We start from the raw sequence: 26,085 nt of genomic DNA on the forward strand, positions 1-26,085 counted from the left end.
TGGGGCTCCTTCTGCGCAAGTGCACAGCCAGCCTTGGCCTCTTTTCCGCCCGCCTTCTGTGGTTGAAAAAGGACACGAACTCGGCTTCTTTGGGTATCTGCGGGAGCAGAGCGTTTGCACTGGGGGTGAGAGCACTGGGGACACGGCTCCGGGAGGCCTGGGGCCCTGCCAGATCCGGTAGGTTTGTGTGCAGTGTTCCCGGGAAGTTCCCGGCGGGTCCTCCCCTCCCCCAGCCCCCGTGTGCTTGCGGCGTCTGCTCCCGCCTGCTTCCGTTGGCGCAAGTGGGGCTGCGTCCCCTATCTGGAGAAGGTGCCCTTTGCGGGCGCCGAGTGAGGGGACTGCAGGCAGTGGGAAGGGAATCCACCTTTATAATGTTTTCGATGAACGTGAGGCTACTAACAGTAGCTTGTGGAATTGCTCTGAGAAATAAGGTGTCATCTTCAAAGCTTTTTGTCAAGTGCTTGTAATAATGGGTGTGTAAGTTGCTATCACAAGACACTTTGTTTCCTTTGGTATTTCATTTAAGCCTCACAGTTGCCCTTATAATTAGGCCATTTTAAAAAGTGAGAGGAATTTACTGGAGGCCAGATGATACACCCCAGGGCACAAGCTGGTAGGTGGGAGAGGTTGGATGTAAATACAAGTAGATTTTACTCCCTACCTCTTGCTCTTCCCAGCATCCTTTCTGCCCCAAACCAAGAGTTGCAACCTTTGGAGCTCTTAGCAGAGTAGCCTGTCCCCAGATTTCCAGAGATATGATTGTGAAGTGAATATGGACAGAATCTCACAATGTGGTAATATATATCCTGGGATTTGTGGATTCTTTTTAGAGCCCCTGGTCAAGAGACTCTTGAACTTCCCTGCACCATCTAAGCTATCTCCATCCTCAAAGGCACAATCTGATAATCTAATGCAGTGCTGGCCAATAGAAAGATAATGGAAACCAAATATGGAGTTTTTCAGTAGCAACAATAAAAAGAAAGAGATGAAATTAGTTCTCCTGATATGTTTAACTCAGTATATCCAAATTATTATTAACCACACTTCAGGTGTAGTAGTTGCATGCAGCTAATGGCTACATTACTGGATAGAACACTTGTAGTGGATTCCAAAGTCCGGTTTAGAGTGTTAAATGGAGGTTTCGATTACAGTGAATTTGTTTCTCAGGCCCAGATCCCAGCCCCTCTGTAGTAAAGTAACTTAAGACTGGAGAAAGAGAGCCCTAGGAACAACTGTCATTTAGAAGAGCTCTTCTGACAGATTCCTCATTGGAGCTTCAGAGCACGGGCAGAAGTTTCAAGAAAGGCACAGGTCCTGACTTGCTCCACCAGAAGCAGTTCTTGATCCCTCTATAGCATGAGTCAGACTTAGTGACTGCACGCAGAAGCCATCACAGACTGTGTGACAGTGGGCACTGGACCAGCTTGCAGAAGGTGGTGAGCAGGGGTTGAGAGGGATGGGTGACTGTCAGGCTGTACAGGAAAAGGTACTTCACTGGGTGGTTGGTAGGACATGATGCCCAGGGAAGGTATAACCAGCCAGAACTAATGAAATCCTAAATAGCACCCAGTGTCCTTCATTCCCCCTCATTCTTTCCAGATTCTGAGCTGCCCTCCTACCATGGCCATCACCACATGTGGCATCTAGAGTTATGCTGATGCTCCCTCTTTCCTGAGTGTAGGGAATGACGAAAGGATAGTAGAAGAAAATTTTTCTATATTAGACACTTTTGGAAGCTCAAAATATTGGGCCTGAAATGAATGATTTTTGAAAAGACACCCAGGGCAGAATTAAGAACTTAAGCACAGTGCTGTTTACTTACATAGGTAAGTACTATAGGCATCTTACTAAGAAATCTGTTTCAGAATTTGCAACCAAGTAAGAACAAAAAGTTAGAAAAAGTATTTCTTGCATAAAGCATCCCATCTTTATTTTGAAGTTTTCTGGGGAAGCTCTAACTCAAGGTGTAAAGACAACACAAATTTGATTAACAATCCCATCTAAGTAGGTTTTTTAAACAACATTAGTTTAAATGAAGGTAGAAGGTTTTACCTTTGTATACCTGAATTTGTTTAACCAATATCCTCTTGTTTTATTTTGTGTTTTTTGTTGTTCTTCTTACTTAGAAGGGGACATAAATTGTTAATTCATCGACTTCTGAGTTTCACAGCAGTGAAAATGCAAGGTTAAGCCTATGTTATCATATCGCAGATGCATTTGTTCAGGTACTACCTCTGCGTGGTCCTTCTTGTTCCCTCTCAAGAATGTCAAAAGGATATTCTTCTATAGGGAAACCTTTTTTCCAGCCGATGTTAATGAGATTTTTAGGGAAATAAAAATATTTGTAAGGCAGACCAGGTTTCTCATGACCCTATTTCTCCTTCCTCTTTCCCAGCTGAACCTTCTCATTTCTTCACATTCTTCAAGGAGCTGCAGAAAATGAACATAGTGCAGGTAATTTCTATTTTTAATAATCTGTTTGTTTTATAGTGGATTTTATAAGGGCTTAAGGGTCTATTAACATGAAAAAGTAGAAATAGAAATGGATCAGATGCATTCAGAGATGGAAATACAGATGAGTAGCAGAGCAAAGGTGGCATGTGGATATGAAATTGGAGCTCCGAATTTATTTCTGAGTGTTGGTAGCCATGTCAGAGTGTCAGACAAACTACTGCTTTAAAGGTTGTGGTTGGTGAGAAGATTAAGCAAACTGATACCTCATAGAATGTTAAAACATTTTTTTTTTAAGATTTTATTTATTTGAGAGAACGAGTGCATGCGCACAAGCAGGGGGAGAGGGGCAGAGGGAGAGAGAGAGAAGCAGAGTCCCTGATGAGCAGGGAGACCGATGCGGGACTCCATCCCAGGATCCTGGGATCATGACCTGAGCTGAAGGCAAGAGACTTAACCAACTGAGCCACCCAGGTGCCCAGAATGTTAAAACATTTGAAGGTAAAAATGATCTTTATTTTTCGAGTAGGTGATTTAGTTAACAACTTTTCAGTAATTACTCTAAAATAATATAGAACGTTGTCTCTACTTGTTCTTCAATAAAAGTAGAAGATGTAATGCTAAATGTGAACTTGGTCTGTTCTGTTTTCCAGAAACTCAGACACCGGGGTTGAATTAGACATTCTTTTCTGTTGAATCAGCTGAATTAAAATTACTTTCCATAAATATTTTGAGTACCCAAGATATTCAGGTTGCTCAGCAGTTTAAAATTGTGTTCTCTTTCAAACGTTTCAACACTTTCTGTCCACACTTCAAACCTCTGCATGATGCTTTGGCTTGTCTCCCCACTTGCGTGTCATATCTGGTGACCAGAGACTTGATTATAATCAAATCCATTGGGTCTTGTCTAATTCTTTCCTTACTTGACTTTTCTGTAGCATTTGCCTCTACTGCCTCTGTCCTTCTGGAAAGTTTCTTTGTTACTGTCCATGACGCCCTCCACTGGCCCCATCTTTACAGTGCTGATATCTTTTTGGAGTCATCTTCTTTCACTTGTCCTTTCACGTGGTTCATTCCCAGTTTCCGACCCTGGCCCTTTTAATCTGCTCTATTAATCTTAGAATGGTTTCATTCTCTCTCTCTCTCTTTTTTTTTTTAAGCTTTATTGAGATTCAGTTCACATACCATGCCATTCACCCATTTAAGTGTAGAATTCAGTGATGTTTTAGTATACTCAGAGATTGGTGCAAATATCACCACAGTCAATTTTAGAACAGTTTCATTATCTTAAAAAGCAACTCTACATTTTATCCCCTTTCATCTGCTCATTTCCCCCAAACCCCAAGCAACCACTAATCTATTTTCTGTCTGTATAGATTTGCTGAACCACTCCCTGTATTATTTCTTGTAGGGCAGTTCTGCCTGTGACAAATTTTGTTTTTGTTTATCTGGGAAGGTTTTAATTTTTCTATTTTTGCTGGATATATAATTGTTGGTTGACAACTTTTTTCTTTCAGCACTTACTTGTCATATATCATTTCACTGCCTTATGTCTTCCATGGTTTGTGATTAGTAATCTGCTTTTAATACTATTGTACATGATGAGTCACTTCTTTCTTGCTGCTTTCAATATTGTCTCTTTGTCTTTATTGCTTGATGCTATCCCATATTTCATTTTTTGTCATTATTTTTCTTTGTTTCCTCACAGTATATAATTTCAATGGGCATATTGTCCAGTCTGTTCATTCTTTCATCTCCTCAAATCTGCTATAGAATCCCTCTGGTGAAATTTTGATTTAGTTATTAAAGTTTTCAACTCTTGAGTTTCTATATAATTTCTATTTGTTAAAATTTCTCTTTATTGATATTCTTGATTTAGTGAAATATCTTTCTTTATTTTCCTTTAGTCGTTGGACATTGTTTTTTTCTAGGTATTTGACCATATTTAATATGGCTGCTCATACCTTTTCTGCATATGAGCCTTACTTTCTTGTTTCTTTTCTTGTTTACTAAACTTTTTTGTTGAAAATAGGACATTTTAAATAGAAGAATGTGCCAGTTCTAGAAATCAGAATTTTTCCCCTCTTTCGGGGTCATTGTTGAAATTTATTTGTTCAGTGAGTTTTTAAAAAATTCTGTAGAGCCTGTGTTTTTTTGATCTGAGGCAGTTGAAGTGTCTGCAGAAATTTGTTTAAATGCCTAGACCCAGTAAGTCTCCCCAGTCTTTGCTAAGGGCTCTGTGCATGTCAGGGAATTCTTCAACAGTCAGACAGATGGTTTATAACTCTGCATTAGCTTAGACTTCTTTCTAATGCCAAACCTCAAGGTCACCTAGAGGTGATAGCTCAGGGCCTTCTCATATCTTTCCTGAGTATGCTCACAGCCTTAGGCATATGCACAGCCCTTTGCAAGTTTGCGGCCTCCTTGATTCTCAGGAATATATCAGAGGTTTTCAGAAACATTTATGGACATATCGTTGTCCAGCTTTTCCTTTCAAGCTTCTTGGTTAAGCCATTGTTTGTCTCAGCTGTTATCTACCACCTCAGGTAGCCATTAAGTTAAACAAATGCCTTTAATTTTTGATAAATGATGAGTGAATAAGGCTTTTCACACTGAGCTGTGAGTTAGCTCAAATAAAGGCATCCTTGTAAGTGGGGTCTTTCAGGAAACCACCAAACTGGCCAAATAATGACAGTTTTCTTTGAATGAGGTTTCAATGGATCTCCAACCCAGTTCTGCTCTTGTGGTTGCCAGGCTGCTGGTTGCAGACCATTGGTTGTCAAACTATTGCAGAGTTGGGAAGGGAAGGATGGGAACAGGGTATAAGTTAAAAGGTCCCAGTATCACCATTCTACTATGATTAAGCTGTTTTGTTTTTGTTTTTTATAAATGTTTTGAAGATAGCCTTTGTTAATTTTTATAATTTTTGCTAGTTTTTTAAAAAAATTTATTTATTGAGAAAGCAAGAGACTGAGTGGCAGAGGGGGAGAGAGAGAGAGAATCTCATGCAGACTCTGTGCTGAGCATGGAGCCTGACGTGGGGCTTGATCCCACAACCCCTAGATCATGACCTGAGCCAAAATCAAGAGTTGGATGCTTAACCAACTGAGCTACCCAGGCGCCTCAGTTTTTGCCAGTTTTTTTCTTAGTTTTATGAAGGAGAGAATTTTTTGGATCCTTACTTAACCGTTTTTATTTATGTCACTTGTTAGCTTATTTTTTTTAATCCACGTGATCTAATTAAGTCAGATATTAAAGAGTTTCGCAAAAATGAAAGCAGTGCCACTTTTCTCACTAATTTTTTTGCTTTGGAGAATATAATTACCTTTTCTTTTTTTCTTTTTTAGATTAAATTTTGAGAGGTATTCCTGTCCTTTTATTTATTTGTTTTAGTTACCAGCTACTACTACTGAGTTTCACATGCAGGAGGTACTCACTTAGGAATACTGAAGACATAAATGAACAAATAATTGGATACATAACACTGAGGGGGAAAAAAGAAACTTGTTTCTGCCCTGTTATCTTAGTTTTCTTCCCTTTCTTTTCTGCTTTTAATTGTGATAAGAACACTTAACATGAGATCTACTTTTAGCACATTTTTACATGTGTGATGCTATATTGTTAACTATAGGGATGATGTTGTACAACAGATCTCTGGAACTTAATGATTTTGCATAACTGAAGTTTTATGTCTGTTGAACAGCAACTCTCCAGTTCCCCCTCCTCCCAGCCCGTTTGAAGTCTTTTGTCGTGGAAATTTTCCCTTTTTGCATTTTCCAAGATTCTACCTTTTCCAGACTCTTTTTTTTTATTATTAATTTTGTTTTATTATGTTAGTCACCATACAGTACATCATTAGTTTTTGATGTAGTGTATACAATTTAGGTGGTAACTAAAATTTTAAGAGGCAATCAGACAGCAATGTGAGCTAAATGCTATACATCCTGAGGAAAGAAATGGGACTGAGGAAAGAAAAATACCAAATAGCATTTGAGAGAGACAGTTTGTCTCTCTCTCTGGTTTCATCTTGTTTCATTTTTTCCTCCCTTCTCCTATGAGCCTCTGTCTTATTTCTCAAATTCCTCATATCATGAAATAATATGATACTTTCTCTGATTGAATTACTTTGTTTAGCATAATACCCTCTAGTTCCATCCATGTCGTTGCAAATGGCAAGATCTCATTCCTTCTGATGGCTGCATAATATTCCATTGTATATATATATCACATCTTATTTATCCATTCCTCTGTCGATGGACATCTTGGCTCTTTCCATACTTTGGCTATTGTGGACATTGCTGCTATAAACATCGGGGTGCACGTACCCCTTCGGATCACTACATTTGTATCTTTGGGGTAAATACCCAGTAGTGCAATTGCTAGGTCGTAGGGTAGCTCTATTTTCAACTTTTTGAGGAACCTCCATACTGTTTTCCAGAGTGGCTGCACCAGCTTGTATTCCCACCAACAGTGTAGGAGGGTTCCCCTTTCTCTGCATCCTCGCCAACATCCTTTCCTGACTCTTACTACTTTTCAGAAAGCTTTTTCTTTGGCTTTTTGGACTATACTTTTTCTGCCAGTCTCTTTAATATTCATGCTTCCCTAAATGCTATTTGGTATTTTTCTTTCCTCAGTCCCATATAGGATGTATAGCATATAGCTCACATTGCTGTCTGATTGCCTCTTAAAATTTTAGTTACCACCTAAATTGCTAGTAACTCCTAAATGCTTGTCTTCATCCTTACACCTCCCTTCTATATTCTAAAACCATGTGTATATTAGTTTAAGGGATAGTTCCACCTTTATGTTCACAGACCCTTCAGGAGCAACATGAACAGATCTATCTCACTAAAACTTCTAACACATTTTTTTTTCCTTTTGTTTCCTAAATGTCAGTGTTTGGCACCAACATTCCAGAAGCTGCTCATTTAGTTAGCCTGGGCGGTTGTGCAAGAAAGTAATTATCAGATTGGTTGCTGCTGCTACCCTGAGATTATGTCCCTGTCCTTATATTCATTGCTGTTACTTCAGCGTAAATAATCACTTATACTGGTCTCTATGATTCCAAATCCTTGGTAAGTTGTTCTTTGCTCTTCATGAGCGCTAGATTTATATATCTTTATATATGTATTTATACCTGTTTGATCATGTAAAATATCTCCACAGCTTGCATGTATCTTCTTTGTCTCCCACTATTTACAATGACGATGTCTAAGGAGGGAATGAACATATTAGAATTCTCTAGAATGCCCACAGTAACTTGGGATGAAGAGGAAGAGTTGTAGGAAATCTCTTTACATTGAATTTTTTTGTCTTAAAAAATCTGTAATTCATAAATAGATATAAATGAATTATAGGAAGTTAAAAACCTTCTTAACTGAGCAACTCCACAGCTACAGACAAAATTAGGTCAGAAATAGGTGTCTTTGATAACCATGTCTTTTAGAGCTTAAGAGTAAACAGGGAAAGTGGTAATTCTCAAAGATATGTGTCACATAATTCTGACTCTTTGAACAAACTGTGTTGTTACAGGGATCCATGTCATTCGAAGATGTGATTGTCGAATTTACCCAGGATGAATGGCAGTACATGAGCCCTGCTCAAAGGACCCTGTACCGAGATGTGATGCTAGAGAACTACAGCCACCTCATTTCAGTGGGTAAGCAGACTTTATTGTGTATCTTCGTCTAAATTAAATTTCCTTTTTTTAAAAGTTATCAAAACACATGGACTCCTTATAGAGATTAATGTTGTACTGGCTTTTGAGTAAGAGGTCTAAGGTACCTGAAGCCTTTAGGAAGCAGACAAAATGTTTATGTTATTACTTTCCCGTGGGATACTTCAAATGAGCACATTTATTTTGCTGCTCTTGTTGCTGTATCTTGCTCCACCTTTGAAGGCCAGAAAACCCATGGATCTGGTATATGTATATACCTTCAGTTGTCATGTTTACAGGGTATTGCACCACCAAACCTGAGATGATCTTCAAGTTGGAGCAAGGAGAAGAGCCCTGGTCCTTAGAGGAAGAATTCCTAAACCAGAGGTACCCAGGTGGGTGAGCACTGACAGAAGGAAACACTTGGGATAGTTAAACTTTTAGGGGAATACCTTTGAAAGTTTTGTTTGTTGGTTGGTTGGTTGTTTTGCCCTTTTAAACAGCTCTGTTGAAATACTATTTACATATCATAGAATCCACCCATTTAACAGGTACAATTTAGTGGCTTTTCACATATTCACAGATATGTGTAAATATCACCACAGTTCATTTTCATTACCTCAAAAAGAAACCTCATACCCTTTAGTTATTACCTCCCTATCCTCCTATCCCCTACAGCCCCAGCAATCACTAATCTACTTTCTGTCTTTATAGATGTGCCTATTGCAGACATTTCATGTAAATGCAGTCACACATTATGTGGTCTTTTATGACTGGTTTCTTTCACATAGGATTACAAGATTCATATGTATCAGTACTTCATCCTTTGTATGGAAAATAATGTCTCATTATATGTATTTGCCACATTTGTTTGTCCATTCTTCATTCAATTGACGTTTAGGATTCTACCTTTTGGCTATTGAATAATGCTGGTAGAAACATTGATTTACAAGTTTTTGCGTGGATTTTTTTTTTGGACATACGCTTTTTTTTCCTCTTACTGAGTTACACTTGATTCGAATTGCTGGGTTATGTGGTAACTGTTTCAAGAATTTCCAGACTATTTTCCACAGTGCCTGCCTATTTCTCATTCCTAATGACAGCATATGAGGGTTCTCATTTTTCCACATCTTCACCAACACTTGTTATTATCTTTTTTATTCTAGCCATCCTAGTAGATGTGAAGTGGTGTATCATTGAAGTTTTGATGTGCATTTCTGTACTAGTCATTTGGCCTGGCATGATAAATACCATAGTCTGGGTGGCCTAAATAGCAGAAATTTATTTCTCATAGTTCTGGAAGCTGAAAGCCCAACATCAGGGTGCCAACATGATTAATTTCTGGTGAGGCTTCTTTCTGGCTTGCAGATGACTGCCTTCTCACTGTGCCCTCATACGGCCTTCCCTCTGTGCTTTCATGGAGAGAGAGCTGTGATGTCTCTTCCTATTCTTTCAAAGATACCAAGCCTATAAGAATTTGAGCCACACCCTTATGAACTCATTTACCCTTAATTTCCCCAAAGGCCTTACCACCAAATATAGTTACATTGAGGGTCAGGGCTCCAACATACGAATTTAGGGGGAGATATAATTCAGTCCATAACAATTTACTTGGTCACTAGTGATGTCAAGTATTTTTTCATGTGCTTATTGGTATTTTTGTGTAAACTGGTAAATTCAGGAACTTCAAAAATTACAGTTTCAGTATAATTCTTAGAGCAAAAGAGTAAAATCATCCTAAGTGTGTTTACTAAAGTTTTTGTTGTGAAGCTGTTCAACCAGACAGCAAAATTTTTAGATTAAGCATATTTTCCAGTCATTAGATGTAAATGATTTGATCGTATTGGTTGCCTAAAAAAGATACCCCAAAATAAGTATGTTTGAAAGATTGCAATAAAAAAATAGTAAAGTTATTAAGTAAAAAACTAAATAATTTAGAGTTTCATGTTATTCAGGCTTGAATTTAGGCAATAACTGCAGTAACTTAAGGGTGCCTGGACGGCTCATCGGTTATGCATCTGCCTTCAGCTCAGGTCATCATCTCAGGGTCCTGGGATTGAACCCCGTGTCAGGATCTCTGATCAGTGGGGAGCCTGCTTCTCCCTCTCCCTCTGCCCCACACCTCGCTCATGCTCTCTCACTCTCCCTCAAATAAATAAAATCTTTATAAATAAATAAATGCATTAACTTAAAAGAAGGCCCTCATTTTAAGAGCACAGGTTAAGGAAAACCCTTAAGCATTTGAATGACTGCACCAAACAGTATCATACCAGCTATCATAAAACACAAAATAATGAGGTTCTAAGAAGTTAAAATTCACCAGGATTAGGAGATAATAACATACCTCATCTGATTAAAGTAAAGATACTATGAACATAAATAAGTATGCCTATATGGGATGTAAATGATATTTATATTAGAGTGAACCAGGGGCAACTGGGTGGCTTAGTCAGTTAAGCATCTGCCTCTGGCTTAGGTCATGATCTTAGGGTCCTGGGATGGAGCTCTGTGTTGGGCTCCCTGCTCAGCGGGGAGTGTGCTTCTCCTTCTCCCTCTGCCCCTCCCCCGTGCTCCTTCTCTCCCTCTTGCAAATAAATAAAATCTTAAAAAAAAAAAGTGAATCATATATATGTATCTGTATCCTGAGATCAAAGAACAAGCCTTTTCATGTATTGCATGGAGCATTGGGTGTTACACACAAACAATGAATCATGGAACTCTACATCAAAAACTAATGTACTGTATGGTGACTAACATAACATTAAAAAAAAAAAAAAGAAGCCTTTCAAGTTCCCATAGATTAATCATAAGATAGTGAAAATATGGGGCGCCTGAGTGGCTCAGATGGTTAAGCGTCTGCCTTCAGCTCAGGTCATGATCCCAGGGTCCTGGGATCAAGCCCCACATCGGGCTCCTGGCTCAGTGAGGAGCCTGCTTCTCCTCTCCCTCTGCCTCTCTCCCTTCTCATGCTTTCTCTCTCTCTCTCTCTGTATCTCTGTGTCTCAAATGAATAAATAAAATCTTAAAAAAAAAAAAGATAGTGAAAATATAATGTTAATCTAGAAAGAAAACCAGTAAGTCCAACAAATTAGAATTCCATAAATAATACTTTCAACATATTTTGATAAATATAGAAATTAATGAGTAAACAAAAACCTCTTAACATGGATATTTTAAAAATTCTCTCTTTTAAACAACGTATAAAAAAGGATATCAAGTCCAAAATTGTGTGACATTTATAAAATAAATGTGCATATTATAAACCTTAGGGTATAGTAGATTAGTGAACAGAGGTAAATTGGTAGTCTAGTAATAAATTAAGCAAGAACAATAACAAAAATATACTAACACAGGCAGAATTTAAAAGTGATATTAATTAACTGGAAGACTGAGAAATTATAGAATGTTTCTTAGAATAAAAAAAAAGTAAAATGGATGAAATTTTAGCTAATCCTAACAAAGACAAAAGAAGCACTTATACACAATTATAAATATTTAATGCAGTATCAAAGAAAATCTCATTTATACGAGTGTTGTGGTAGGATTTGCTCTATCACATATGTAAAGCTCTGAGAGTTAAGTAGTATGGAACTGGAAGTGGGATAGTTTAATAAATGCGTGAAACAGAAAAGAAAGCTCAAAAAAAAAAAACATATACTTCATAGATAATTGGTCTTGATAGATGGCACTAGCCCCACAAAACAGTGGAGAAAGAATCCCAAAGTAACCTCATTGATCTAAACAAAAAATGGGATTCAGGTGGCTTAAAGGCCTGATTTTTTTCAAAGTAAAACTAGAGATATTCTATGGGATAATAAGGAGAATGTGTTTGTGACTCTGCTTGGGGAAGGAATAAGATATAAAAGTATTAACCAGGGGAAAGGTGGAATAAATGTATTTTATTTTACTCTCCACTAATTGCAGCTAAATGTATACATGTGTGTGTATCTGTACATATATGTATATCTATATATGTATATGTGTGTATATATGTATCAATATACATATGGTAAATATACATAGAATAAATGTAATATTCTGAAAGATTACACAACAATGAAGGTGAGCTAGGGACCATGGCACCTGATGGTGGTTAGTGTTAGGAGAAGGCTGGTGGGGACCCTGACATCTCACCCCTCCTCACTGTTAATGTGGTAGCCTACTCCTCCAACTCCCAAAGATGTCAGTGGAGGTTTAGGGGGGAACATGGACTTCTGTCCACACTTGGCAGTAGTGAAGCTGCATTCCACTTCTTTTGTTGGCATGATTTCAGAGGAGGTTGGCTAAAATTGAATGTAAAAATTCAGTTTATTAATTTTCTCATAAAGATCATGCATTTATTGTTCTGTTTAGAAATATCCAAACTCAGAGTAAGACAGATTTATTCATATGCTTTCTTCTAGAAAATTTTTAAATTTCACATTTTACATTTTGTAATTCATTTGGTGTTAGTTCTCATAGACAGGATGGGATAAGTGTCAGGTTTAAATTTTTGAAAAGGAGAGTCCAGTAATTCTAACACCATTAATTGAAAAGATTATCCTTCCCTACTGAATAGCATTTCCATTGTTCTTAGAAAATGGATAAATGTATATTTTGTATATGGTACATAAGTTTATGTGTGTGTGTGTATTTGTACTTATATTCTGTACATTTAAGACTGTATTTCTGTGGTATCTGTATTTTTTTATTCATCTACATATCCATCCTTATGTCAATACCACATTAACTTTAATATTCTAGGTTCTTAATTAGACCTTGAAATCAGTTAATGTGAGTCCAAAAACGTTCTTTATAAATTTTAAAATGAGCTTTTTAAAATTTTTTTTATTATGTTAATCACCATACATTACATCATTAGTTTTTGATGTAGTGTTCCATGATTCATTGTTTGCATAGAACACCCAGTGCTCCATTCAATACGTGCCCTCTTACCCTCACCAGGCTAACACATCCCTCCACCCTCCTTCCCTCTAGAACCCTCAGTTTGTTTCTCAGAGTCCATAGTCTCTCATGGTTCATCTCCCCCTCCCGATTCCCCCCCTTCATTTTTCCCTTCCTACTATCTTCTTTTTTTTAACATGTATTATTTGTTTCAGAGGTACAGATCTGTGATTCAACAGTCCTACACAATTCATAGCTCTCACCATAGCACATACCTTCCCCAATGTCCCAGCCACCCCATCCCTCCCACCCCCCACCACTCCAGCAACACTCAGTTTGTTTCCTGAGATTAAGAATTCCTCATATCAGTGAGATCATGTCTTTCTCTGATTGACTTATTTATCGCTCGGCATAATACCCTCTAGTTCCATCCACATCATTGCAAATGGCAAGATTTCATTCCTTTTGATGGCTGCATAATATTCCATTGTGTGTGTGTTTATCTTCTTTATCTTCTTTATCCATTCATCTGTCAATGGACATCTTGGCTCTTTCCACAGTTTGGCTATTGTGGACATAGCTGCTATAAACATTGGGGTGCACGTACCCCTTTGGATCCCTACATTTGTATCTTTGGGGTAAATACCCAGTAGTGCAATTGCTGGGTCGTATGGTAGCTCTATTTTCAACTTCTTGAAAACCTCCATACTGTTTTCCAGAGTGGCTGCACCAGCTTGCATTCCCACCAACAGTGTAGAAGGGTTCCCCTTTCTCCGCATCCCCACCAACATCTGTCGTTTCCTGACTTGTTAATTTTAGCCATTCTGACTGGTGTGAGGTGGTATCTCATTGAGGTTTTGATTTGGATTTCCCTGATGCCGAGCAATGTTGAGCACATTTTCATATGTTTGTTGGCCATTTGGATGTCTTCTTTGGAAAAATGTCTGTTCATGTCTTCTGCCCATTTCTTGATTGGATTCTTTGTTCTTTGGGTGTTGAGTTTGATAAGTTCTTTATAGATTTTGGATACTAGCCCTTTATCTGATATGTCATTTGCAAATATCTTCTCCCATTCTGTCGGTTGTCTTTTGGTTTTGTTGACTGTTTCTTTTGCTGTGCAAAAGCTTTTTATCTTGATGAAGTCCCAATAGTTCATTTTTGCCTTAGCTTCCCTTGCTTTTGGCATTGTTTCTAGGAAGAAGTTGCTCAGGTTGAAGAGTTTGCTGCCTGTGTTCTCCTTTAGGATTTTGATGGACTCCTGTCTCACATTTAGGTCTTTCAACCATTTTGAGTCTGTTTTTGTGTGTGGTGTAAGGAAATGGTCCAGTTTCATTCTTCTGCATTTGGCTGTCCAATTTTCCCAACACCATTTGTTGAAGAGACTTTTTCCCGTTGGACATTCTTTCCTGCTTTGTCGAAGATTAGTTGATCATAGAGTTGAGGGTCCATTTCTGGGCTCTCTATTCTGTTCCATTGATCTATGTGTCTGTTTTTGTGCCGGTACCATACTGTCTTGATGATGACAGCTTTGTAATAGAGCTTGAAGTCCGGAATTGTGATGCCGCCAGCTTTGCTTTTCTTTTTCAACATTCCTCTGGCTATTCGGGGTCTTTTCTGGTTCCATACCAATTTTAGGATTATTTGTTCCATTTCTTTGAAAAAAGTGGATGGTATTTTGATAGGGATTGCATTAAATGTGTAGATTGCTCTAGGTAGCATTTACATCTTCACAATATTTGTTCTTCCAATCCATGAGCGTGGAACGTTTTTCCATTTCTTCATGTCTTCCTCAGTTTCTTTCATGAGTATTTTATAGTTTTCTGAGTACAGATTCTTTGCCTCTTTGGTTAGATTTATTCCTAGGTATCTTATGGTTTTGGGTGCAATTGTAAATGGGATCAACTCCTTAATTTCTCTTTCTTCTGTCTTGTTGGTGTATAGAAATGCAACTGATTTCTGTGCATTGATTTTATATCCTGCCACTTTACTGAATTCCTGTATGAGTTCTAGCAGTTCTGGGGTGGAATCTTTTGGGTTTTCCACAGGAAGTATCATATCATCTGCAAAGAGTGAGAGTTTGACTTCTTCTTTGCCGATTTGGATGACTTTTATCTCTTTTTGTTGTCTGATTGCTGTGGCTAGGACTTCTAGTAGGATGTTGAATAGTAGTGGTGATAGTGGACATCCCTGCCGTGTTCCTGACCTTAGGGGGAAAGCTCTCAGTTTTTCCCCATTGAGAATGATATTCACTATGGGTTTTTCAGAGATGGCTTTTGTGATATTGAAGTATATACCCTGTATCCTGATACTCTGAAGAGTTTTGATCAAGAAAGGATGCTGTACTTTGTCAAAAGCTTTTTCTGCATCTATTGAGAGGATCATATGGTTCTTGTTCTTTCTTTTATTAATGTATCACATTGATTGATTTGTGGATGTTGAACCAACCTTGCAGCCCAGGGATAAATCCCACTTGGTCGTGGTGAATAATCCTTTTAATGTACTGTTGGATCCTATTGGCTAGTATTTGGGGGAGAATTTTTGCATCCATGTTCATCAAGGATATTGGTCTGTAATTCTCCTTTTTGATGGGGTCTTTATCTGGTTTGAGGATCAAGGTAATGGTGGCCTCATGAATCGAGTTTGGAAGTTTTCCTTCCATGTCTATTTTTGGGAAAGTTTCAGAAGAATAAGTATTAATTCTTCTTTAAATGTTTGGTAGAATTCCCCTGGGAAGCCATCTGGCCCTGGGCTCTTGTTTGTTGGGAAATTTTTGATTACTGCTTAAATTTCCTTAGCGGTTATAAGTTTGTTCAGGTTTTCTATTTCTTCCTGGTTCAGTTTTGGTAGTTGATACATCCATTTCTTTCAGATTATCTAATTTGCTGGCATATAGTTGCTCATAATATGTTCTTATAATTGTTTGTATTTCTTTGGTCTTGGTTGTGATCTCTCCTCTTTCATTCATGATTTTATTTATTTGGATCCTTTCTCTTTTGTTTTGGTAAGTCCGGCCAGGGGTTTGTTAATCTTACTAATTCTTTCAAAGAACCAGCTTCTAGTTCCGTTGATCTGTTCTGCTGTTCTTTTGGTTTCTATTTCATTGATTTCTGCTCTGATCTTTATTATTTCTCTTCTCCTGCTGGGTTTAGGCTTTATTTGCTGTTCTTTCTCCAGCTCCTTTAGGTGTAGGGTTAGGTTGTATATTTGAGACCTTTCTTGTTTCCTGAGAAAGGCTTGTATTGCTATATACTTTGCCCTTAGGACCGCCTTTGCTGCATCTCAAAGATTTTGAACAGTTGTGTTTTCATTTTCATTTGTTTCCATGAATTTTAATTCTTCTTTAATTTCCTGGTTGACCCATTCATTCTTTAGTAGGATGCTCTTTAGCCTCCATGTACTTGAGTTCTTTCCGACTCTCCTCTTGTGATTGAGTTCTAGTTTCAAAGCATTGTGGTCTGAAAATATGCAGGGAATGATTCCAGTCTTTTGGTACCAGTTGAGACCTGATTTGTGACCTAGGATGTGATCTGTTCTGGAGAATGTTCCATGGGCACTAGAGAAGTATATTCTTTTGCTTTGGGATGGAATGTTCTGAATATGTCTGTGAAGTCCATTTGGTCCAGTGTGTCATTTAAAGTCTTTATTTCCTTGTTGATCTTTTGCTTAGATGATCTGTCCATTTCAGTGAGGGGGGTGTTAAAGTCCCCTTACTATTGTTTCTTTGCTTTTGTTATTAATTGGCTTATATAATTGACTGCTCCCATGTTAGGGGCATAGATGTTTACAATTGTTAGATCTTCTTGTTGGATAGACCCTTTAAGTATGATATAGTGTCCTTCCTCATCTCTTATTATAGTCTTTGGTTTAAAATCTAATTTGTGTGATATAAGGATTGCCACCCCAGCTTTCTTTTGGTGTCCATTAGCATGGTAAATGGTTTTCCACCCCCTCACTTTCAATCTGGAGGTGTCTTTGCGTCTAAAATGAGTCTCTTGCAGACAGCATATCGATGGGTCTTGTTTTTTAATCCAATCTGATAGCCTGTGTCTTTTGATTGGGGCATTTAGCCCATTTACATTCAGGGTAACTATTGAAAGGTATGAATTTAGTGCCACTGTATTGCCTGTAAGGTGACTGTTACTGTATATTGTCTGTGTTCCTTTCTGGTCTATGTTACTTTTAGGCTCTCTCTTTGCTTAGAGGACCCCTTTCAATATTTCTTGTAGGGCTGGTTTCATGTTTGCAAATTCCTTTAGTTTTTGTTTGTCCTGGAAGCTTTTAATTTCTCCTATTTTCAATGACAGCCTAGCTGGATATAGTATTCTTGGCTGCCTACTTTTACTCATTTAGTGCTCTGAATATATCATGCCAGTCCCTTCTGGCCTGCCAGGTCTCTGTGGATAGGTCTGTTGCCTATCTAATGTTTCTACTATTGTAGGTTACAGATCCTTTGTCCTGAGCTGCTTTCATGATTTTCTCTTTGTCTCTGAGATTCATAAGTTTTACTATTACATGTTGGGGTGTTGACCTATTTTTATTGATTTTGGGGGGGGTTCTCTGTGCCTCCTAGATTTTGATGCCTGTTTCCTTTCCCAAATTAGGGAAGTTCTCTGCTATAATTTGCTCCAGTATACCTTCTGCCCCTCTCTCTCTTTCTTCTTCTGGGGTCCCAATTATTCTAATATTTTTTCTTCTTATGGTATCACTTATCTCTTGAATTCTGTCCTCGTGATCCAGTAGTTGTTTATCTCTCTTTTTCTCAGCTTCTTTATTTTCCACCATTGGGTCTTCTATATCACCAATTCTCTATTCTGCCTCATTTATCCTAGCAGTTAGAGCCTCCATTTTGTATTGCACCTCATTAATAGCCTTTTTTATTTCAACTTGGTTAGATTTTAGTTCTTTTATTTCTCCAGAAATGGTTTCTCTAATATCTTCCATGCTTTTTTTAAGCCCAGCTAGTATCTTTATAATCGTCATTCTGAACTCTAGTTCCGACATCTTACTAATGTCCATATTGATTAGGTCCCTGACAGTAGGTACTGCCTCTTGTTCTTTTTTTTGAAGTGTTTTTTTCCGTCTTGTCATTTTGTCTAGAGGAGAATAGATGAATGAGAGAACAAAATGCTAACAGGCTAACAACGACCCCAGAAATATATACGCTGAACAAATCAGAGAAGAGACCTTCCAGAAACTCGTCGCTTTTCTGTTCAGAGAGTTGCTGCTATTCTTTTCTTTGATCGCCTCTTGAGTTCGTAGATGTTCAGAATGGCTTGATCTCTGTCTAGCTGAATTCCTGGGACCAGACGAAATTTAGGTCTCCTACTCCTCTGCCATCTTGCTCCTCCTCTAAAATGAGCTTTTTGATATTTAACAAAAAGCATGCCAGCTTTTCAACTGGGATTGTATTGAATCTATAGATCAAATTAAAGAGGTTTAACATCTTAAAATCCAATCCATAAAGAAATCCCATCTCCTTTTATTTATGATTTCTTTGATTCCTTTTATCAGTAGTTTTTGGAGTATAGATACCAAGTATTTTGGGTTTTGTTTTTAGCATCCTGGTAAATTATATTCTTTGATTTAAAATTCTAGTGATAATTGTTTTTATATGATTGGCTTTTGTATATCAGCTTTGTATTTTGCCCTTGCTGAAAACACTAGTTAAGGAGCTTTTTTTGAAGATCTTTGTGTGGTTCTCTCTGTAGATTTTGTATCTCTTCTTTCTATTCTTGCTGTACTGCATTGGTGGGAACTTCTAGCAGTCTCGAATAGAAGTGCTGAGGCTAGATACCTGTATTTTCCAATCCTAGGGTTTAAGTATTCAGTCTCTTAAGTATGACTATAGCTATAGGCTTTTTGTAGATTCCCTTTACAGTAGGTTAATGGATGGATTTTGAATTTTGTGAAATATTCTTTGCCTTAAATTATTTGATTGTGTGGTTTTAATATTTTAGATAATTAATATGATGGATTACATTGACTTTTAAATATCTCAACAGTTTGTTTTTTGGGGATGTCATTTCTATATTGCTTTGGGGGTTTTTTTTTATGCTTTTTTTTTTTTTTTTTTTAGAATTTTTACATTTATGTCATGAAGGATATTGGTCTGTAGGTTTCTTGTATTTTCTAGAAGAGATTATGTAACATAGTTTTCTTTTCTTTTCTTTTCTTTTTTAACCTTTGGCAGAATTCACTAGTTACTGCCTTCTAATACTGAAGCTGTTTCTTGGTACTACGTATTTGTTGACCACATATTCAACTTCTTAAATAGATACTGATCTATCCAAATTATGTCTTCTTGAGTGAATTTGGTAGTGTTTTTTTTTAGTGAAATTTGTCCATTTCACTTAAATTGTCAAATTTATGGGCACAGAGTTTCCCCTAATATTCTTTTATTATCTTTTTAGTGTCTGTTGTATCAGTATTTATGTCTTCTCTTGCATTTTTTCTTATATTAATACTTTGTGTCTTCTCTATTTTCTTCTTTGGTGTAAATCATTTAAAAAAAAATCTTTAGTGAACTAAGCTTTGGCTTGATTGATTTTTCTCTGCTTTCCATTTTCAATTTTATTGTCTTCTTTAGTCTTTATTATTTTTTTCCTTTTGCTTTCTTTAGATTTAATTTTTTCTCTTTGTCAAATTTGTTAAAGTGGAACTGGGTAACTGGAGTCTCTTGTAATATAAAAAGTTGTAAGCTATAGGGCGCCTGGGTGGCTCAGTTGGTTAAGCGACTGCCTTCGGCTCAGGTCATGATCCTGGAGTCCCGGGATCGAGTCCCGCATCGGGCTCCCTGCTAGGCAGGGAGTCTGCTTCTCCCTCTGACCCTCCTCCCTCTCATGCTCTCTGTCATTCTCTCTCTCAAATAAATAAATAAAATCTTTTAAAAAAAAGTTGTAAGCTATAAATTTATCTCTGAGCACTACTTTAACTCCATCCCACAAATTTCTATATGTTCTAAACATTATTGTTTTCATCCAATTCTAACTATCTTAATTTCCTATGAAATTTTCTCTTTGACCAATGGGTTAATTAGAAGTATATTAATTTACAAATATTTTGTGTTTCTCCAGGTGACTTTGTGTTACTGATTTCTAGTATAATTTCTTGATGGCCTGAGATTATACTTTGATTCCTGTTTTTTTATATTTGTGAAAATTTGTCTTGCAGTATAGAATGCGGTCTGCTGTGATGAATGTTTCCTGTGCATTTGAGAATAATGTAAATTAAACTGTTTTTATGTACTGTGTTCTTGGGTTTTGAGAGCATGGTTATTACAAATGCTGTTTCATCCCTTCTAAATGTAATATTGTAGTATTCCTGCCTCTTTTCCCTTCTTTCCTTCCCCTACCTGCTGTGTTGCCATAAGTGCCCTAAAACAACAGATGTATTGCTTTTGCTATTGCAGATTCCATAGAATAGATAAGAATGTGGTTCCAGGAAGAATTTTGGTAGTGGTTGCTGTTACCATCCCTGAATGTCCTGTGAATAGAACTTTCTTAGAATTCTTCATGATCTCTCTAGTGAGCTCTTAGTTTTGGCTCACGGAAAGAAATTTTCTAAGAGTGTCCAGTTCTTTTTTATACCTGTGGCAGTGGAACTTTCATTCCCTGTTAAACCTATTTTTGTTTGGCTTGAGCAGGGTGGGCATTGTCAAAAAGATTTTCTGTTCTGTCAAACCACCTTTTTTTCAGACCTTTGGCTAGAAGGAACAGGCTTTTCTTGTAGCTCTTTTTGTTATGTATATTGTTGACTGGGATTGAGGGCTTTTCCAACACTCCAGTGCCCTATGTAAGATATATTGGAAGCAGAAAGAACAGTCTTGGAATCCTCTGCTATGTCATTTCTTGAGTTCCAAAGTCCACATTCCATTTTGTAGCATCTTACTTACTTAGTGTTGATTTAGTTATTGATATATTGATTGTCCAGGGATTTGTTAATTGTAAGAGGGAGGACTTAGGAAGAAAGGAGCTAGCTACTCAGTCTTGGCCAGCACTGAAAATAATACCTGTTTTCTTTAAACAACACGGATGAGGAAAAAGTATATCTGTCTTTTCTCTATGTGCATGAATTGCTGATATTTGGAAATGTGACCTGTAACAGAATACAATACATAACAAACATATGGCTGTAAGTTCCTCTCCATAAGAAATATAAGATATAAAGATGTTTTCAATTTTTCTCATTTTAGGATATTTCAGTGTTGATATTCTCATTGAGGGAAACCAGGAAAAACAAGCGAAACCTCTGTGGCAAGTAATATTCACTGATAACAAAACACTGAGTAAAGAAGGGCAGAAAGTTTTAGAAAAACCATTTACTCTGGATATAATTCCAAATTCTTTTGGGAAAATGCCCTGTAAATGTGACTCATGTAGAATGAATTTGCCAGTTGTTTCTGAATTAATTATTTGTGATAGAAACTATTCAAGAAAGAAGGCTGATTACATGAATGTATGCAAAAAGTTGCAGCTTGATATTAAACATGAGAAAACTCATACTGGAGAGAAATCTTATGGTTATAATAAAAACATGAAATCTCTCAATAATAGGAAAGATCATCAGAAACTTCAAAGCCTGGAGCAGTCTTTTGAATGTAATAAATTTAGGAAAGTTTTACATGATAAGACTCACTGTGTTATAGGAGAGGAATCCTATAAGGATGATGAATTTAGGAAAAACTTTGATAAAGCAACTTTATTGAACTATGTGAGAACTGGCACAAGAGAGAAATGCTTTGATCTTAATGAATGTGGGAAATCCTGTGACAAAACCACCACTGTGAAATATGATAAAGTTCATATGGCTATGACAAACTCTGAATATAATGAAAATGGGAATAACTTCAGCAGGGTCTTACCTCTCACTCAGTCTCAGAGAACTGTTAAAGAACAGGGTGCTTTTGCAAGCAATAAATGTGAAGAAAAGTTGAGCCAGAGCTCAACCCATATAGTACAAAAAAAGACACAAATTAGAGATGAATTTTGTGCATATAATGGATGTATTAATGCCTTCTACCAGAAATTAGACCTTATAGTATGTCAGAGAACTCACACAGAAGAGGAACTCTACCAGTGTGATAAATATGGGAGGTCCTTCCATCAAAACTCAGCCCTCAGTGTACATCATCAGCAAAGTGAAACTGGAGAGAAGTCATTTGAATGTAATGAATGCAGGAAATCCTTTTACCAGAAAGGACAACTCATTCATCATCTGAGGACCCATTCAGAGGAGAAACCTGAGGAATGTGAGGAATGTGGGGAATCTTTTTGTTCAAGTTCACATCCTATTCATTATACTGGAACTGATATGAGGGTCAGTCTCTGTGAATGTAATAAATGTGGGAAAACTTTCTGTCAAAAGTCAAACATCCATGAAAATCTGACAATTCACACAAAGGATTATGATAACAGTGGATGTGGGAAATCTTACAAGAAGTCTGCGCTCATAGTACACCAGAGAACACACACAGGAATGAAACTCTGTCAAAGTAACATATATGGGAAAACATTCTCCAAGATGGGACATCTCAAAGAACATCAGAGAATTCACACAGGGGAGAAATCCTACAAATGTATTGAATGTGGGAAAACTTTCTCTAAGACATCACATCTCAGAGCACATCAGAGAATTCACACAGGCGAAAAACCCTACAAATGTACTGAATGTGGGAAAACTTTCTCTCACAAGACACACCTTAGTGCACATCAGAGAGTCCATACTGGGGAGAAACCCTATGAATGTAACAGATGTGGGAAAACTTTTGCTGATAATTCAACCCTCAGAGCACATCAGAGAATTCACACAGGGGAGAAACCCTATGAATGTAATGAATGTGGGAGGTCCTTTGCCCATATATCTGTTCTCCGAGCACATCAGAGAATTCATACAGGTGAGAAACCCTATGAATGTAATGACTGTGGGAGATCTTTTGCCCATAATTCAGCCCTTAGAGCACATCAGAGAATTCACACAGGGGAGAAACCCTATGAGTGTAGTGACTGTGAAAAAACCTTTGCCCATAATTCAGCTCTCAGAGTACATCAGAGAATTCATACAGGGGAGAAACCATATGAATGTAATGAATGTATGAAAACATTTGCCCATAATTCAGCTCTCAGAGCACATCAGAAAATTCATACAGGGGAGAAACTCTATGAATGTAACGAATGTAGGAAAACTTTTTCACAGAAGACACATCTTAGTACACATCAGAGAATTCACACAGGGGAGAAACCTTATGAATGTAGCGAGTGTGGGAAAACCTTCTCTCAGAAATCATACCTCAGTGGACATGAGAGAATTCACAAAGGGGAAAAACCTTATAAATGTAATGAATGTGGGAAAACGTTTGTCTATAAGGCAGCCCTCATAGTCCATCAAAGAATTCACACAGGTGAGAAACCCTATGAGTGTAGTGAATGTGGGAAAACGTTCTCCCAAAGAACACACCTCTGTGCACATCAGAGAATCCACACAGGGGAGAAACCTTATGAATGCAAGGAATGTGGGAAAACTTTCGCTGATAATTCAGCCCTCAGGGCACATCAGAGAATTCACACAGGGGAGAAACCCTATGAGTGTAATCAATGTGGGAAAACTTTCTCCAAGACATCACACCTCCGGGCACATCTGAGGACTCAAACAGGGGAGAAACCCTATGAATGTAATGAATGTGGGAAAACTTTCTCCCAGAAGTCGTATGTTATTGCACATCAGAGAATTCATACGGGGGAGAAACCCTATGAATGTAATATATGCGGGAAACCTTTTGCCCATAATTCAACCCTCAGAGTACATCAGAGAACTCACACAGGTGTAAAATCCTATGAATGTAATGAATGTGGGAAGACTTTCTCCCAGAAGTCACACCTTAGTGCACACCAGAGAATTCACACAGGGGAGAAACCTTATGAGTGTAATGAATGTGGGAAAGCTTTTGCACAAAATTCAACTCTCAGAGTACACCAGAGAATTCACACAGGAGAGAAACCCTATGAATGTAATGAATGCAGGAAAACTTTTATCCGTAAGGCAGCTCTTAGAGTACATCACACCAGAATGCACACCAGAAAGGAAACCCTTGCATGTGGTGAATTTGGGAAGTCCTAAAGGGACTCATACCTTAATTGATAACACACAGTAAAAAAGCTCATGTCACAGACTGGCAGATTGTTTCCCTTAAACATTTCCTTTTCCACTAGGCACATAGTTTGTCTAATTTCCCAGTCTTTCATTTGAGTGATACTGGTCATGGAATATGACACTAACATTTAAGCTAAGACTAGCCTTCAAAAGTCACCCTACATTCTTTCTGTCCTATGTTATGTTGGAATAGAGATATTGCCAGGGCAGACTTGGCATGTGTATTAAACATGGTAGAACACAAGGTGAAAGAAGCCAAAATCTGAATAACTGGGTGAAACAGTTCTCCACTAATAGATCTTCAGAAGTTGGCTTAAAAAACTGTACTCTGTTGAGCTCTTAAAGATTCTTTTCTGTTTGTTAAATGCACATAGTTTAGTTAACTCTGTTACAATGGGACAAAACCCTATGAATATCATGTCAGAAGACCTATAAAATTCAGCCTGTCATTGTACATCAGAGACTTCACATGAGGAAGAAAACTGTCAACATCCTGACTGATCAGAAGCTTTCATTAAAAATTAGAGAAATCTCAGGGAAAAACACAAAAGCCTTTATTACATATTTAATAGCAGATAATTAAGATTTGACCAAAATCTTATATTTTGATAAATGATATTTTTTAACAACTACTGAAAGTTTGCTCCAGGTAATTTTTTTTTTTCCTGAGGAAATATATGTTTCAGAATTGAAGATAAAATCTTCACCTAGAACTGATGTACCTAAATTTGTGGTTTATATGTAACATCAAGTTTTATAGAAAGTATATAATAAAATATTCTATACACGAACTCACCGTGGAATGTGAAGTTTTAAAGATGGAAGAAGAATTTGAATTCTGTGGACAATACCAATAAATGTTTGTGGCTAGTCTCTGAGCTATGTGGTACATCTATATCAGTTTATGTAACAGAATTCATTACTGCTGATGAGTTCTAGTAGAAGGCAGCAGGCAAACCTGCTCTGGAACCTGTCCACTTTCCTTTTTTGAGTTACAGTTTATGTTCTGTTGGCTTCCCTCAGCTTGATGCTGTTGATGCTATGAAATTTTGGCCTGCCTGCTGTCTGCCTGGTAGTGTGGCCCTGTTTTTCTAGGATATTGGAGATCCATAAGATTTCCTAAGTTTCCTTGTGTGTATGTATCTGTATGTGGGTAGGTGGGCTGCATGATTCTTACATGTTTTTTGGCCTTCATTATATCCCACTAGTGGTTTATTTTGTACTGTGTAATTATAAAGGACATCATAGCCTCATTCCTCTAGTATGCATATAGCCTACGCATCTTGTGTAGGATCTTTTTCCAACCTCATAATGTGTGTTCACATTATGCAGCGTTGCAAACCATTGTTATTTTTATCCTGCTTGGACAGCAGGTTTTGGAATTGGAATGAAAAAGGCTACTTTCATATCATAAGTACCACATTAGTATTAAAAAGCAGACTAACTTTTGAGGGAACGATTTAGTGTTGTATAGTTTTAGCCAAGAAAATATTGGTTAGTCTGTCATCATTTGAGGCTACATGGTTTGGTCAGCACAGAGAAGAAAGTAAATGCAGTCCTCGTTTTTTAAAAACTTGAATCACAAAATTTTTCTCAACTCTGGGCACGTTGCTTTCTGCAAGTGTGATCTGGTAGATTGAGCATGAGGACAGTAAGTCAGTTGATTCCCTGAGTAAGTTTTCTATTCCCATCCCCTGCTGATACTATGTGAGGGGAAATGATGACATACCTTTAGTATTAATTGGAGAACAGGTACTTCTTTTGACACCGGGTTGTTACCACTTTGCAGCATCACTGCCAAGGAAAAGAGCCTGTACTAAGAGCTCACCATTGGATGAAGGCTGTATCATCACACCACCAGGGCTGATACACCAGTTATTGAATCAGCATTCTTTGTGACAAGGAAGTTCTAGCAGATAAGAAGGTGTTTGCATCTCCTCGGTCTCTGA

The 26,085-nt window shown here is 37.6% G+C and overlaps 1 protein-coding gene across 1 annotated transcript; it reads left to right on the forward strand.

The window, feature by feature from the left end:
- LOC118550600 (uncharacterized) lies at positions 1–25,014 on the forward strand. The gene is given in 6 exon segments (XM_036115804.2): positions 1–177; positions 2,396–2,454; positions 7,984–8,110; positions 8,407–8,502; positions 21,183–23,971; positions 23,973–25,014. Coding segments are annotated over 5 exon segments (3,192 nt in total). The 5' UTR covers positions 1–177; positions 2,396–2,439; the 3' UTR covers positions 24,138–25,014.
- The last annotated feature ends 1,071 nt before the right edge of the window (positions 25,015–26,085 follow it).

The sequence above is a fragment of the Halichoerus grypus genome, chromosome 14 (assembly GCF_964656455.1).
Source record: "Halichoerus grypus chromosome 14, mHalGry1.hap1.1, whole genome shotgun sequence".
NCBI classification, from domain to species: Eukaryota; Metazoa; Chordata; class Mammalia; order Carnivora; family Phocidae; genus Halichoerus; species Halichoerus grypus.